Source organism: Mauremys reevesii, linkage group 4 (assembly GCF_016161935.1).
Source record: "Mauremys reevesii isolate NIE-2019 linkage group 4, ASM1616193v1, whole genome shotgun sequence".
Taxonomy (NCBI): Eukaryota; Metazoa; Chordata; order Testudines; family Geoemydidae; genus Mauremys; species Mauremys reevesii.
In genome coordinates this window covers 6,541,354-6,558,075 of record NC_052626.1, presented here as the reverse complement: position 1 = coordinate 6,558,075, position 16,722 = coordinate 6,541,354, and the positions used below count along the sequence as shown (strand labels likewise).

At 41.3% G+C, this 16,722-nt stretch overlaps 1 protein-coding gene across 1 annotated transcript in view; it reads left to right on the top strand.

Moving 5' to 3' along the window:
• NEMF (nuclear export mediator factor) overlaps positions 1 to 16,722 on the top strand; it is a 32,713-nt gene that overhangs the window by 14,283 nt on the left and 1,708 nt on the right. The window contains exons 14-31 of the mRNA XM_039534986.1: positions 1,667 to 1,852; positions 2,364 to 2,427; positions 3,002 to 3,090; positions 3,792 to 3,895; positions 4,887 to 4,949; positions 5,280 to 5,392; positions 8,078 to 8,135; positions 8,284 to 8,342; positions 9,398 to 9,518; positions 9,664 to 9,949; positions 12,171 to 12,222; positions 12,316 to 12,365; positions 13,613 to 13,760; positions 14,135 to 14,212; positions 14,297 to 14,494; positions 15,157 to 15,189; positions 16,396 to 16,502; positions 16,619 to 16,662. Of these exons, the coding sequence (XP_039390920.1) occupies positions 1,667 to 1,852; positions 2,364 to 2,427; positions 3,002 to 3,090; positions 3,792 to 3,895; positions 4,887 to 4,949; positions 5,280 to 5,392; positions 8,078 to 8,135; positions 8,284 to 8,342; positions 9,398 to 9,518; positions 9,664 to 9,949; positions 12,171 to 12,222; positions 12,316 to 12,365; positions 13,613 to 13,760; positions 14,135 to 14,212; positions 14,297 to 14,494; positions 15,157 to 15,189; positions 16,396 to 16,502; positions 16,619 to 16,662 (1,853 nt within the window). The remainder of the gene's footprint in view (positions 1 to 1,666; positions 1,853 to 2,363; positions 2,428 to 3,001; positions 3,091 to 3,791; positions 3,896 to 4,886; positions 4,950 to 5,279; positions 5,393 to 8,077; positions 8,136 to 8,283; positions 8,343 to 9,397; positions 9,519 to 9,663; positions 9,950 to 12,170; positions 12,223 to 12,315; positions 12,366 to 13,612; positions 13,761 to 14,134; positions 14,213 to 14,296; positions 14,495 to 15,156; positions 15,190 to 16,395; positions 16,503 to 16,618; positions 16,663 to 16,722) is intronic.

Sequence of the window (16,722 nt, the reverse complement as noted above, 5' to 3'; positions counted from 1 at the left end):
ATCGCAAGAAGCTTGATATCGGATCAGTGCCTTGCCCTTGAGGACACTTAAAAATAAAAAAACTTAATGAGGTATAAAACATAACAGTCCTGCAGGTATTGGCATCAAACTAGAAATATATTTAACTGTGTAAATTCACTGGAAATCCCATGATCCTAAAACCAAATACAAGAGAACTTCGTTTGAGCTGATATATAGAGACCCTTATTAGGAAGCCTAATAGAGAATAAAAAACTGATAGTGGAAAATATCTTAAGTCAGAATGGAAAAGAAGGATATGAGAACTGTACTGATAAGCAAAAAGTGAATACAGGTCAGTCTCATCTTACGCTAGGGTTACGTTCCGCAATCAGCGCGTAAAGTGAAAATCGCGTATAGTCAAAATTACATTGAGTGTAATGGCGGGTGGAATCGCCTGCACTACAGAAACAGTATTTAAATTATTTTTCTCTTTTTTTTGTTTTTGCCGACCGCGTAAAGCTGAAATTGCACATGTTAAATGTGCCTAAGATGTGACAGACCTGTAAGTGGGTTTCCAGATATATATTCCAGCTTCTGAGCAGAATGTGGGGCTGAAATAATCTTGCTTCTGCTCACTGTCACAATTTGCTTCCTGTGTTATTTTGAGGAAGTTCTATGGTCTGTGTTATGCAGGAGATCAGACTAGATCAGTGGTCCCCAAACTGTAGGGTGTGCGTAGGAATGTCCGTGGGGGAGAGGGACGCAGTGGGGCCTGGGCCAGCCCCTGTGGGGAGGGAGCACCACCCAGCCCCACTTTGCCTCCAGTTCAGCTCCAGCCGCACTCCTGCTCCCGGACATGGTTCAGACCCCTTTCCAGCTCTGGTCCCTACTCTTGGCTCCCAGCCACAGCTCCACTCCTGGGTCCTGGGCCCTAGCTTGGCCACGATTCCACTCCTGGCCCAGGGATTCAGGGGGCATGCACACATTCCGTTACTGGTTGGGGAGGGTGCAAGAGGAAAAGTTTGGCTACCACTGGACTAGATGATCACAATGGTCACTTCTGGCCTTGCAATCTGTCAGTCTCTCCGCTATTTCAGTTTATTTTGCAATATGAATTAAGGTCACAGCTAATCATACACATCATCTAAAGATAGTTGAATCTGCAGAAGATAATGGAAACACTAGTATACTTTGCTGTGTGATGCAGAGAAAACATTATTGTGCTGTATGCTCCTCTACCTCCTTAAGGCTACGCATGCCAAACATCGCAAGAGAAGGCAGAGTTCACTGTGTTGATGAGTAGCAAAGGCAACTCAAAGTAATACATGCTCAGAATAGCTTCATGACAATGGATCAGATATTTCACAAAATCTCAGACCGTTACCTATCTTGCATTTGCTTTGATTAAACATAATGAGCCACAATCTACTCTTCATTTTGCACAAAGATGAAGGGTAAAATGTCCTATATTTGTTTAATCTTTGTTCTTCTCCTTCCGTCTGAAAGTGCATAATCAAAACTGTTATAATTACACATTTATCTTGATTCATAACCATAGAGCCTTCTTCAGATTGAAAAAAAGAATGTGTATCTTTTGTATTATTATTTACAAAATTAATGGAAGGAGGAATGCATCTTGCTAACTTTTACAATTAAAAAGTCTGGAGTACTTTTAAAGACATCAATTACTTTTATATTTTGGTAGAAACCCGTATGTATTATCAGAGGAGGAGGAGGAGGAAGATGACGAAGCTGATCATTGGAAAGAAGTTGAAGAACCAAAGGGGAAGAAGAAAAAGCATAAAAATAAACAGCTGAAGAAACCTCAGAAAAACAAGCCATTGTTGGTTGATGTTGATCTCAGTTTGTCTGCATATGCCAATGCTAAAAAGTAAGATTTAAAGTGTGTATATTTTTAGTAGTCTGCACCTTATCAGCTTAATTTCAGTAGACTCTGCTACTATCAAAGAAATTAGTCCTTTTCCTACAGAAATATTTAGTGTATGGCCTTACCTTAGTTATAGACTGTCCATTCCTCTGCCCCAGAATGTCGTCTTGCTATTTCTGTGTTAACCAGTCTCTGACAACCATTTTAATTTAATGTTAATTACATCAAGCATAGAAACAGACACAGGACATAATGGCTACTTTCTCTGCAAAGCAAATATAAAGGCAGGGTTCTACATTTCTAGTGAGGATAATAAATTAGTAACTTAATTTCAACTGATACAATTTTCAGATGAACAGTGATAGGCAATAAGCAAAAAAACTAAGCCAAACATAACATTTTCATTATCAGAATGGAGTATTTACTGCTGGCATGAAGTACCATGGGAAGAAATAGCTATAAAAATGAATTAATATGCTGGGATCTGAGATGTAAATGGATTTATGTTTCACAGATATTATGATCATAAGAGACATGCTGCCAGAAAAACACAGAAGACAGTAGAAGCTGCAGAGAAGGTATTTATTGTTTGTTTTGAATGTAGTTAAAAGCAAAGATGTTGTTTTATTGCTACAGCCTAAAACCGAACTTTCAAATGTACCTTTTTGTGTGGTTAATACAGTTATGCTGATTTAATGTTTCAGCTCCCTCCCATCAAGCTTGCCAAAACAATTTAATCTACGTGTAGGGCTGACAAGTTGCAACCTTGAATCATTTACTTTGAACTCCTTAAAAGGGTTTATAATGGAAATGCTGACAGACCAGTAGCTGAGGCAGCATTAACAGGAACCATTATGATCAGGTATCTGATGTTGTTTTCAGAGCACACATTTTAGAGAAACTACATGACAGGATAATGGAGACATGCCTTTTCAAAATTATGAAGATTTTAAGACAGCATTTAATGAAGTGCCTCTAATTTTGGGCAGAAATGGTTTTTAGGCCTGCAAACTGAATATGTGCCAAATGAGTGGCTGTACTGTCTCAAACTACGCTTTGGGGGTATTTTTCTTCATATTGTCTTACTGTTTGTTTATTGCTTGTATGATCACTGCATTTGTAGAATTGGGAATGTCCATATTTCCTAAACAGGCATTCAAATCAGCAGAAAAGAAGACAAAGCAAACATTGAAAGAAGTTCAAACAGTTACCACCATTCAGAAAGCAAGAAAAGTTTATTGGCAAGTAAACTTTAGATAGTTACCCTCTCAGATGTGTGTGTGATTCCGTGCAAACTTAAAAGGACATTGTTGACAGGAAATCTATTTTTTTTTTTTAAAAAGGGTTATAAGTAGTGTTTGGTTCTACACCCACCTCTACATCCCTTGTCAGATGTTGTGGTTTTAGTTATAAGCCCCAGTCCTGCCGGTCGATCCAAGACTGCTCTGCATGGGTATGCGGATTTGCCTGTGTAGATCCTCTTGTGGGATTGGAGCCATGTTTTCCTAAAAATTTAAACATTTTCTCTTCTCTGCTATATAAAAGATCCACACAAACAACTGGGGTGATGGACTGTACACAAAGTTATATCAAGTACACACAGAGTAAACATAGAAAATAAAAGAAATACTTTCTCCCTTTTTATAAACAGCTGTTTTAAAAGTAGCAATTATAGTTCAAAAAATAGACTGTAATTTGCTTGATGTGTGCTTTTAAAGAATATGATTGACAGCACAATCACATTTGTACAATACCTTGAATTTATGCCCTATATATATATGTATGAAACTGTAGCTGGTCAACAAAACGAAGTATCTTTGAGAATACCTGTCTTTCCACCTATAATACATTAAAGTACTGAGACCCTGGCAAAAACATACCTTCTGTAATAGGCAAACAGTTCCAGTTATTTTATACTGCGTGGTTTGATGTAATTTGACAGGTTTGAGAAGTTCCTGTGGTTTATTAGCTCTGAAAATTACCTCATTATTGCTGGAAGAGATCAACAGCAGAATGAAATGATTGTGAAGCGATATTTGAAATCAGGTTAGTAAGATTAAATCAAGCATGTCAGCATAGTTTTTGTTTTCTTTGCTGATTGTTATAAATGCTTGTATTATACATCCAAAACTGAGGAACACTGTTAGATCTTTATTAGCTTGTGTATAAAATTCAGCTTGCTTGTAGGCATTCTCATTTTTCTCCATTGTCTGGAATTTCAGACTGTGAAGTTCTTCGGAGCTTTATAATTATGTCCATGTGTGAGGTGTGATATGGAATGCAGCTTCTTCACCCAATAGTTTTGAAATTGCCTGAACTAACAGACTTTACCTTTTGCAGCTGTACATCGTTCCATGTGGAGGAGCATAAGTTATGGACATAAGTTATAGCTAGTATTTTCCTACAGCAGTGGTTGTCAACTAAGGGTCCTGGACCCCTTGTGGGGCTGCAAGCAGATTGTGGGGGGCCGTCAAGCAGGGTTGGCATTAGACTTGTTGGGGCCTAGGACAGAAAGCTGAAGCCCCACTTCACGGGCTTGAAGCCTGGGGCCCTGAGACCAGCCACTGCGTGCTGAAGCCTGAGCAACTTTGTTTCATAGGGTCCCCTGTGGCGTGGGGCCCCAGGCAGTTGCCCTACTTGATACCCCCTAACACAGGGTCCTGCCATTTATATGCAGAACAACGGTTGTTGTGGCACACGTGGGCTGTGGAGTTTTTATAGGATGTTGCAGGGGGGCCCCCAGAAAGAAAAAAGTTGAGAACCCTTGTTCTACAGCACAGTACAGAATTCAGAAGTACTGCAATATATTAACATACCAAAGGTCTTAGTTCACCATGATACTGGTGTCAGAATAAATAATGACTAGCATGGGGTATTATGGACAAGAGACATACTTACTTTCCCTGAATATGTGAACGTTTTGGCAGTGATCCAAGGAAATCAGTTTCTAATTAAAGCTTGGAACCCTCTCTTAATAATCAGTGCAGGAACTAAGTGTGCTCAATGATGTGTCCCAATCGTCTCTTTTCTGTTTCAGGAGATATATATGTGCACGCTGACCTACATGGTGCAACTAGCTGTGTAATCAAGAATCCTACAGGTAATTCTTCTGTGGTTGACTGTGATTTATAATCTGTTAAAAATAAACACTTTGAAATATAACTGACTTTAGTAAAAATGTACTCTTACATCTTTGTCCACTCTCCATTTCACTTCGGCTTTTAGGTTGACAAGTTTTAGTCTGAATTCATTCCTTATTAATGTGCAACCCAGTGATGAAGCCATAATAGCACAGTGCTTCTTTGTGCAGGAAAATTGCCTTCAGGAACTGCCTCTGTAGATCCCCACTCTGAGATCCTTTTTTACAATGTTTGGTTACTTTTTAAATGTGTGCTCAGATAACCCAAATGTTGTGGTGTTGCCATTACAGGTGAGCCGATCCCTCCCCGTACCCTGACTGAGGCAGGCACCATGGCATTATGTTACAGTGCTGCCTGGGATGCTCGTATCATCACTAGTGCCTGGTGGGTTTATCATCATCAGGTAATGAGATCTTGCTTGTTAGTTCTGAGAAGTTAATCTCTGAAAGAAGGAGTGAAGAACTGTAGATGTAAATGTCACCACAGATGAAATTAAAGACTAAAAGAAACACAGCTGTGTATAATATGTGATGGTCCTTACAAGTTCTCCCTGGCTCTACCACAGTGGCCTTGGTTTGTGAATCTTTGGTATAATGGGCCCATGACCCAAGAAATGCTGTGGGTTCGGCATCTTTTAAAAAGAGGTTAAAGGTCAGTGATGCGCTGCACTCATCTCTTGTGAGCACCTCCGGTGGGCTGGGTGCAAACCTGCACTCTCTCGGTTCACGGTGCCCGTTGGCTGGTGCCCTCATCAAGTCGATCTTCAGTGGCTCAGCCCTCTGGCTAAGTCACACATAGGGCACGGCTACACTACAGAGTTTACCGTGGCGCAGCAGCTGCTCGAAGCCAACAGGAGAGTGTTCTGTTGTCTTAACTACTTCAGCCTCCACGAGTGGCAGTAGCTATGTCGTGGGAGAAGCTCTTCTGCTGATATAGTGCTGTTCATGCCAGCGCTTATGTTGGTGTAACTTGTCTCTCTCAGGAGGGTGATTTATTCACCCCCCTGGGAGATATAAGTTATGCCAACATAAGCTGTAGTGTAGACATAGCCATAGTCTAAATGCATGAGAGAATCCCTTCTGGGTGACAAAGTTCCAACACAGACTGTCACTGTGGCCCCGCCTTTGGGCTCAGTTCTCAGTCCCTTCTGTGCTAGCTTTCAGTCTGTCCCGGCCCTGTTATGGAACACTGCCCTCAAGGCATTCTCCCTGGAGACTTTGTCATTAGCATTTCTCTAGCATCCCAGCTCTCCAGCCATGTTACTCCTTAACTTCAGTCCCCTTCTGGGGGTAACAAAGTTGAAAGAATGGTTGGCCCTCTTCAGGGTCTTCAGCCCCATCCCTGGTCCTGTTTAAACTCCCAGCCCCTTTCTTGGGCTTTTAATGCAGAGTCTCATCCCCTCCTTGAGGCTTAAGCCACTTCTCCTGTGGCCGGTGGAGGAACCCAGGCCCACCCACTATTCTAGATCCCAACCCAGGGACCCTATAGACAACAGCCACATACTGTTTCTGCTACTTGGTTGCTGCTGCTATTCCTGGATGGCTTCCCACTTGGTTCCATCACTTTCACCCATTACCTTGGGTTATAGTCCTTGGGTTCTACTTTCTTGTTCCCTGTTTGCGCAGGGTCTCGTCCAGGCCTCTTTGCCTGGAGAGTCTATCTTATCCTTTTCAGTCCCAATCAGGGACTGACTTGCTCAGGTGGCCCTGCTGCTCTTTTTAACTGAGCCTGCTAGGCTCTGATTGGCTGCTCCCCTGCAGCCTTTCAGCGCAGGCCTGGAGGACCTACCTTTACTGTGCCTTTTCTGGAGCGGGTGTGGTAGGACTGCAAGGCCTCCAGCAGGTCTCCTCAGAGGGCGTGGTGCACCCCAGCACAAGGTCATATTGTTTGGGAATGATTTTTAAAAAGTGTGATCAGTTTTTAATTTTCTGTTAGAATTTTAATTCACATATTAAATAAGGGTTGGTTTGTTTTTGTTGTAAAACACCTAGAACATTAGAATGGGCAGGCAACATGAAGAGCTGATCTGTTTTCTAGTCAGTCACTTGACGTAATTTCACCAAGCTTGCTGTGGTTTACCCTTTCCAATATGTTCTTTCTTTATGGCACTGTATTGTAACTGAGGCTAGCTCATGTAGACATTTGTTGTATCTCTACTTAAGTATCTGTGTGTGGTTTTGGTTGCTGTCTTGGGCACTAACAATGAAAGACTAGTTCCCAAAAAGTTTTGGAATCTCTCATTGCTTCCCTACTGGGAAAACAATTTCTTTCTGCTTTGCTTTGAACCTTTAATCTCAAGACTGATTAAGGACTTTCTCTCTGGCGAAGAAGGCTGGTCTCAAAGGAACCTCCTGCAAGCAGAGCACCAGTATTGCCCTGGGAGCAGTGGAATGGGGAGTCTTCCATTGCAGAGCCCACTTAAGTCAGCTCTGGGGAAAAAACTGAGGGCTTTGTCTTCACTACCAGGGAGATCAACACTGTTACGGGTGTCGATTTAGCGGGTCTAGTGAAGGCCTGCTAAATTGGTGGCAGAGCACTCTCCGGTTGATCCCTGTACTCCAGCTCCTCAAGAAGATTAAGGTAAATCGACTGGAGAGCGTCTCCCATCAATGCAGCGCAATGAAGACACTGGGATAAGTCAACTTAAGCTACATCGACTCCAGGTATGTTATTCACGTAGCTGGAGTGGCATATCTTAGGTTGACTTACCCCGGTAGTGAAAACAAGCCCTCAGATTCATAGATTTTTATGGCCAGAGGCGACTGTTATGCTCAAATCTGATCCCCTGCATAACACAGTCTATAAAATGTTATCCAGCGATTTCGACATCAAGCCCAGTAACTTATGGTTGAACCAGAGCATCTTTTAGAAAAACATCCAGTGATGATTTAAAGGCTTCAGGTGATGGGAGGTTGTTCCTCAGAAAATCCTCCCTATAATACTCTTCACTTTGTGAAGTTACAAAGCTGTCCTTAGAAATCAGAAACACAGTTAGCCTAAATGCTCATTTTTATTATTATTACTACTCAGTGAGGCACAGTTTTCTACAGTACTTTATTAAGTATACAATATGTGGTACTCTTCTTAGGTGTCTAAAACAGCACCAACTGGAGAATATCTGACTACAGGAAGCTTCATGATAAGAGGTGAGAACTTGAAAAGAGACCATCAATTTGTAAACCACAATTATCTGGAAAATCTGTATCTTCTACAGTGACAAGGATCACTGCAAGAAGTTGGCAAAAAATGTTTATATATTTAAACCACCTTATGTTTTCCTTTTTCCCCCCCCAGGGAAAAAAAACTTTCTTCCACCTTCATATCTTATGATGGGGTTTAGCTTCTTATTTAAGGTACTGTCCCATTCATTGGTTACATTTGTCTTCTTTTTTTCTTACATAAACATAAAAATGTAATTGTTCACAACAATCCTCAATTCCCATAAGCACCTTCCCTTCCAGCAGGTCACTCTCATTCTGTTTGCTCTGAATGGAAGAGAAACCTTTACTCTAGTCCATGAGGGTGGGCATGCAGCTCAGAAACAGCCAGCTGAAGAAACAAACTGGGTACAATGGGCTAAGCTTACCAAAGAAGCTGCCGCTCTTTAAATATTTTTCCCCTTGGAGTGGGATTCCTGTTGTTTTAATTATTTATTTAGAACAAACCAATCCTGTGAGCACGGCGCCTCCAGATACTGTTTTTAATAACAAGTGTTTAAAGTGTTAGCAGGAGTTGTTGAAGCTCCCTTTTTGTGTGCAGTTGGATGGGTGTGTGACTAGCTCCAGTGGGCTCTCACTAGCCTTCATCTTTTAGGGACGTGCTTTCAAAACTAGTTTTCGATAATTGACACTTCCCTTCCCTCCCCCCCCTTTTCCTCTCCACTGGTAAAGGAGCTCAAAAACTTAGGAGTCTTTACCTAAAAATAAGGAAAATAAATTGAAGTAGGCAAGTCAGTTATTGCATGTAAAGGGTAGTAAAGGTCTGGTATTAATCACCAGGGAAGGCAGTTTCAGGAATGTGTAAATGAGTTCAAGGGACACGAAGAATTTGTTTCTGGAGAGGAATGAGATTGAAGGGCATGCTGAAAAAACAGGAAGATGATGTCAAGACAAACAAGGGACACTTAAGATTTGCCAAATGGTTTCCGCACAAGAGCTTGCATTAATGTAGTTGTTTTCAATCTCTTGGCCAGATCCAGTCCTCATGAAATCAATGAGATTCTTTCCATTGACTTTAAGAGTAGGTGAATGGAGCCCATGCTGAATATTGGTGTTGGGCTCCTAAGAATCAGTATTAAAATTTGAAGTTCCAGGTGTTCATTCACTACAGTTTCTCATTGGGTTTGGTATAAGCCAGTTTCCTTGGAAATCCTTTTGCTCAATAAAAAGGAGCTGCTTCTGTCATTTAGGTGGAAGAATCTTGTGTTTGGAGACACAGAGACGAACGAAAGGTCAAAGTACAGGATGAGGATATGGAGTCTGTGACCAGTAGTACCAATGAACTGGTGTCAGAAGAAGTGGAGCTACTAGGTATTATGGAGGGTTTAATATATTTTACTGTGGGCACACTGGGAACTCTTAAAAATACATTGGGATGTGCATTCAGCTCCCTGAATTAATAATATGTTAGTCAAGTGTCTTTAAACTGAAATGTCTTTTCCCCTAACTCATTTAGAAGAAGCACCAGAAGGAGATGATAGCAGCACTGATGATGAGAAGGCACTGCCTCAAGAAATGCCTGATGGTATTGAAGTCAGGGCTGACAGTAACCTCGAAGGGGATGTTGCTCACACAGACAAGGATGGAATAAACAAGCCACCAGCACAAGAGGAAACCTCTGAAGATGATGATGTAGAATCTGAAGAAGAGGCTGAAGGTCAGGAGCTGATGAGTGAAGTGAAGGAGGAGGAGATAAATTATCCAGACACTGCAATCGACCTATCACATCTTCAGCCACAAAGGTAAACAAAAGAGCCTCCACATTTGTCAGCAATATGAGCCATTCTATGAATGTCAGTGCCTTAAAACTATGTTTATGTGATAAGAGGGATTGCAATGAGTACATAGGACTAATCCTAGTGTTCAAAGGTGCAGGCTGCCTGAATAACAAGTAAAACAAATGTATACATGTTTGGTAGTGCTGTCCCTCCCTTCCTAGATGGTCTTCTCTACACAGTTCTTCATTTTGGGTTATCCTAGTCCCCCTTCTCCTGACGGTAGCAACCACTGAACTAATGCATTCTCTGGCTGGGGCATGTGTGGTATTCTGGCCATTGTCAATGCTGTTATAGAAGCATAGAAATGTAGGGCTGGATGGAACCTTGAAGTCATCAAGTCCAGCCCCCTTCCTTGAGGCGGGACCCAAGTAAACCTAGACCATCTCTGACAGGTGTTTGCCCAACTGGTTCTTAAATATCTCAACAATGGGAGTTCCATGACCTCCCTTGGAAGCCTGTTCCAGAGCTTAACTACCCTTAGAGTTAGAAAGTTTTTCCTACTATTTAACCTAAATCTCCCTTGTTGCAGATTAAGCCCATTACTACTTCTCCTATCTTCAGTGAACATGGAGAACAACTGATCACATCCCTCTTTTTGTAACAGCCCTTAACATACTTGAAGACTTACCAGGTCCCTCCTCAATCTTCTTTTCTCAAGACTAAACATGCCCGGGTTTTTTAACCTTTCCTCATAGGTCAAGTTTTCTAAACCTTGTATTGTTTTTGTTGCTCTCCTCTGGAGTCTCTCCAATTTGTCCACATCTTCCCTAAAGCATGGTGCCCAGCATTGGACCCAGTATTCCAGCTGAGGCCTCACTAGTGCCAAGTGGAGTGGGACAGTTACTTCCTGTGTCTTATATACAACACTCCTGTTAATACACCCCCAGAATGAAATTAGCCATTTTCGCAACTGCATCACATTGTGGACTCTCATTCAATTTGTGATCAACGATAGCCCCCAGGTCCATTTCAGCAGCACTACCGCCTAACTAGTTATTCCCCGTTTTGTATTTGATTTTTCCTTCCTAAGTGCAGAGTACTTCACTTATCTTTATTGAATTTCATCTTGTTGAATTCAGCCCAATTCTTCAATTTGCGGAGGTCATTTTGAATTCTAATCCTGTCCTCCAAAGTGCTTGCAACCCCTCCCAACTTGGCGTCATCTGCAGATGTAATAAACATACTCTCACTCATTATTCATAGAATCATAGAATTCAAGATCAGAAGGGACCATTATGATCATCTAGTCTGACCTCCTGCAAGATGCAGGCCACATAAGCCGATCCACCCACTCCTGAAATAATTCTCTCCCTTGACTCTGCTGTTGAATGCTCCAAATCATGATTTAAAGACTTCTAGTAGCAGATAATCCACCAGCAAGCGACCCCTGTCCCATGCTTCGGAGGAAGGCGAAAAACCTCCAGGGCCACTGCCAATCTACCCTGGAGGAAAATTCCTTCCCGACCCCAAATATGGCGATCAGCTGAACCCCGAGCATGCGGGCAAGACTCTCCAGCCAGACCCTCTGGAAAAAGGCTAACAATATCCCAACATTGACCCTTTGTACTAATTACCATTGTGGCACGTTATTGACCTATTGACTAAACCTGTTATCCTATCATTCAAATCATTAATGAAGATAATGAATAGTACCGGACCCAAGACTGACCCCTGTGGGACCCCACTAGATACACCCGCCCAGTTTGACAGTAAACCATTGATCACTGCTCTCTCAGTACGGTCTTTCACCCAGTTGTGCACCTCCCTCAGAGTAACTTCATCTAGCTCACATTTCCCTAGTCTGCTTATGAGAATGCCATGTGGGACTCTCTAAAAAATCAAGATGTATTGGTTGCTAGGGGTGCTTCAAGCACAGGGCATTTTACAATTTTTCCTCCTTGGGGAGACCAACCTTCTTCAACTCAAGTGTTCTACCAGGACCTAGGAAATGGGAAGCCTAAGATCACTTCTGTTTTTATTCAAGATGGTAGTGACTGAAAATTATTGCCACCTGAAATGAGATGGTGATCTCCAGTTAGTGCCAGTGGCTAATATTCCTACCACTTACCCCGCTGTCCTCACAAACGGCACAACTTAGCAGCTTCACGGGCAAGAAATGAATGGGCATAAGAATGAACTGTGTTATCAGACTGTTATTTCTCTAACGACATGCTGCACCTTTCAGTCTTCACAGATCCCACCAGAAAATGGTTACAAAAGAGGAAGCATCTAACCTGGTAAGCTTCCTGATAAGATCTTCAAACAAGTAGCACAGCGTGTGATTTCTATGAGTGGAAATAATGAAATATAACTTTTTAAAATTTTTTTAGAGTGACAGTAAGTCACATGGGCGAAGACACTTGTCAGCCAAGGAGAGAAGGTAAGAATGTCTTCATTTGAGGGAAGGAAAGATCTAAATCTCTCTGTGTATGAAAGTCCTCATTTCTTAAGGAGGAGTTAACCTTTTTGGAGGAAGTTACTTGCAGTGTGTTTCTTGCCACTTGAAATTAATGATATGGATATAACAGACACTGTGAACACAAAGGAGTTGGTTTTTATTAGCTGGAAGAATTGTTTTTTTTTGATGGGATACTGGGTAATTTCAAAGGTCTGGTTCAGAATATAAAGGATCACTTCCGCACTGTGGAAATGAATTAGTAAGGGCTTGTGATCTAGTTCAGGTTTCTATGCCACAGAATACTATTTCCCGCAAAGATGCTGTGGTGATGGTCCCATGCTTGTGTGTGAAAAAGGCAGGAACTGAATCCAAACTCAGTTCTAAGCCCAGCAGCCTCTCTTGCCGGCCCTTGAGGTGGAGATAGGAGTTGGAGCCAAAGGGGCACCAATTTCCTTTCTGGATGCAGTTGCTTAAAGAGCTTCCCAGTTTCCAGCTAGGTGCCTGCCTGACCCACATTGACATCAGCTAATCTGACTATGTCTTCTTCTAGGTATCCTCCCTTTCACTCTGGTTACATTCGTCAAAGCCAAGGCTTGAACCAGGAACCTTTAGGTCAGGGGTGGCCAACTTGTGGCTCTTCAGAAGTTAATATGCGACTCCTTGTATAGGCTCTGGGGCTGGAGCTACAGGCACCAACTTTCCAATGTGCCAGGAGGTGCTCACTGCTTAGTGGATTCTGTTCTCTGGGGAAAGATGGGCCTCCCCGCAGAAAGAAGAGTTCTGTGTTTTTTGGACAAAACGTTACTTATTTTGATAAGAATGAAAGACACTGGCTGAAGCAGCAGGGCTGCCTGTAGTTCCATGGTCTGAGGGGAGGGAAAACCAAGAACTTTGAGCTTGGCGAGTTCCTACCTTGGCCTCCTCTGGGAACACAGACCCAGAAGTAGCCTGGTATCCCAGTGTATATCTTATGGGACCAGTAGTGCCAAGTAAGCAGTTTCTCATGTGGTGTTGAATCACTTTATCATTGGCTTCTGTGTTTAAATTTTGAATTTTTTATTATAGATGTGACTTATTTTCCCATGTTCTTGTTCTTAATTGGTCTATTGACTGAATTTGTAGAGATGTATCCTTTGGGAAGACAGGTGCTATGTTAATGTAAGATCATTGTCGTTTCATGCCACAGAACCCTGTAGGAGGGCGCATCCCAATGATTATTTTTCTCTTAGGGAAATGAAGAAAAAGAAGCAGCAACATGACATAGAGGATTTAGAATCACCTGAAGGAAAGGAAAGAGAGACCAGCACGCAGCTCCCGTCTTCTCCTGTTTCAAACAAGAGCATGTCAGCCCCTCAGCCCATGAAACGAGGACAGAAGGTAGAATGGATGAAGTTGCAGAATTGATTAGATTTACCCAATGAAAAGGGCCCTCTTAAAGACGCATCATATTTTTAATTTTTTTTGCATTTGCCCAGTATTCAATTTGCATATTCAAACATCTCCAGGCAGCTGACAAATTTAGACTCAATTGAATAGTTGTCTGTGTTTAATAACAGTTGTTGATTGACTAACATTCAGCACTTGATACTTCTCTGAATAGAAATGACATCTGTTGGGTTAACACAGTGCTTAAACTAAAAAGAACAGAGAGAGACCATATGCCAGTGAAGAATTGAGCTCTAGGTCGATATTTGCAGAAATTCCTTTTTGTTATTTGCTAAACTATTAAGCCCCATTTTTCTTCTCTGCAGAGTAAGATGAAAAAAATGAAAGAGAAGTACAAGGACCAGGATGAAGAAGATCGAGAGCTCATAATGAAGCTATTGGGTGTAAGCCAAAATAACTATGGCTTTTCCTTTGTATTGTTTGTTCTGTGCTTGAGTGTAGGTTTAAATTATTTATGTGAAATCTAGTCTGCAGGGTCAAGCAAAGAAGAAAAAGTGAAGAAAGGTAAAAAAGGAAAAATAAAAGAAGAATCAGTAAAGAAACAAGCCCAGAAACCAAAGAGTGGCCATCAGGTTAATGCAGGTTGTAAAGAAACCCGCCCCCCGGTAGAAGTATTAACACATGAGTTACAGGACATGGCCCTGGAAGATCAGCAGGAGGAGAAGGTAAACACTGTAGACCTGTTTCATTCTCCACACTTTGCAGCATCTGGCTGCTCAGGCTGTTAAATCATTACTTTATTGTCCTATAAATATTAAACTGAATCTGTGTAGTGCTTGCAGAACTGCTTACTCTGCTGCATTCGTGTAGTTGCCACTTTTCTTAGATCAGTGTTTTTTGAGAACAGTGTATATAATGTCAGGACTAATTTTTAATAGTTGTAAGAGGCACCAACCCAGGAAACCAGGAGAGTGCTCCTTGGCCTTCGCTGGAGCACAGACCTGCCAAAACTAGAAGTCTGAGGGGTACGGTGTGTGGCTGGGCTGAGCTGAGTTGAGGATCTCTTACTGTCATGCTATATCAATTGTGCAGTTAAAAAACAATAAAGGGTTTTGTAGGTTGGCAGCTTGAATTTCAATATTTCCACCCAAATCTATCTCCTTCCACCTTTGCATGTGCCAAGGAAGTTTGGGGATAGAAAGAAAAACCCTATATAAAAATGCAGCAGTACCAGACATACTCTCCCTTAAAATGGAGTTCCATACGCATTGAGGAGACTGTACCCACACATGGCTTTCTGTTTGCTGGGAATGTGACCTTTTCGGGGAGAAGTATTCTGATGTTCTACAAGTCTTAATGTTCCCTTTTATTTACATCTGTGGTGCAGGAGGAACAGGATCAAGATCAACAGGAAAATGAGGTAAATTTGATCACCTTCACACTTCTAATAAAGTGCTAGAATAAAAGTGCTTAGAACAAGTTTTTAAAAGTGTCTCTGCTCAACACTGCGAATGGCCTGGACCCCAAGGTCCTATCTGCTAACCCAGTTTGAGGCGTGTCAGTGAGGCTTACAGTTCCTAACTTGGAGAAGATTAGGCACGTCACAGAGGTGAGGCACTTGGCCTTCCAGATGGGAGCCAGTCACTATGCGTAATGACAGCTGAGGTTTATTGATTATGACTTTGCTATAGACCCCATGAGTTCAGATGTATCATCCCTGCATTATAACTTTGGCTTTTTCAGTCATAGTTAGGATGTGAATGGTCAATCTAGGTATAAATGTTTCTTTATTATAAGGATCAAATCAGTTAATGTTTTTCTAGTGGAGAGTTTAAATGTGACCTTCCTAGTCTCTCAGTTGTATGGCTATATTAGTGCATAGTATTAAGGTAATAAATACTCAAGTTCCAACAAAACTTGGTTAAAATAACAAGGATTTGACAAACCCATTAAGTAGTTTTCCCTTTGTCTTCACCTGATTAACTCCATGAAGACTTCAGAATAGTGGATGATCCCACATCCCCTATAGGCTGACACAATAAGTAAACTCTAACTCTGATGAAAACAGTTCTTTACACTAAAAGTTCCAGTTTACTTTACAAAATTGTTTACTGGACTCTTTAAAAAGCACTTTATATTCAATGTACAAAGCATATATTTTCTCAAAAGCTTTCAGTAGATGTATTCCACACTTAGAGAATTTGAAGAAATGGATTTCTCTAAGAGGAAAAGTATGTACTTTATTTCTGTATTAACAAGTCTTAATTGACTATGCTAAAATATAAACCAAATTTGGAAACTCCCCTTTACCTCATTTAAGACTAAAAGCCATGTCACCTTGGACATTCAGATTTTACTTATCAGATTTTTTTTAAACTAGGGCTTCTCCAGTAGCCCATCATCTCTTGATAAATTGAGTACATTTCAGTAATACTGTGACAACAGATTATGGTATGATATACACATGGGGGTTATGACTTCTCTGCACTTGGGCTGTGAGGGAGAAGGACCAAATTCCAACCTCTTCGGTAGTAAAAGATGGGTTTATTTTTATTACTTTCATTGTTGCTTTTTGTTTAAATGTTGTTTTCTAGTTTCACAGCAAGGATTGTCTTTGCTATTTTAGGAAGGAGAGAGACTGCTAAGTTCTTTGACAGGCCAGCCTCACTCGGAGGATATCCTCCTCTTTGCTATACCAATATGTGCACCTTACACTACCATGACAAACTATAAGTAAGTAGCAGTGATTTATCTGAAGTAATGAACTTTAATTTGACAGATTGGCAGCACTTTGAATTAGTTACTTAATACCTGTGTAAATGGTGTCTTTTTTTTTTCTCTTTTGAAAGATATAAAGTGAAGCTCACTCCAGGCACCCAGAAGAAAGGAAAAGGTACTGTATACAGCATAGTCGTCCTTTTCAACCCAGCAGCTTTTTAAGCTGGCACATGCC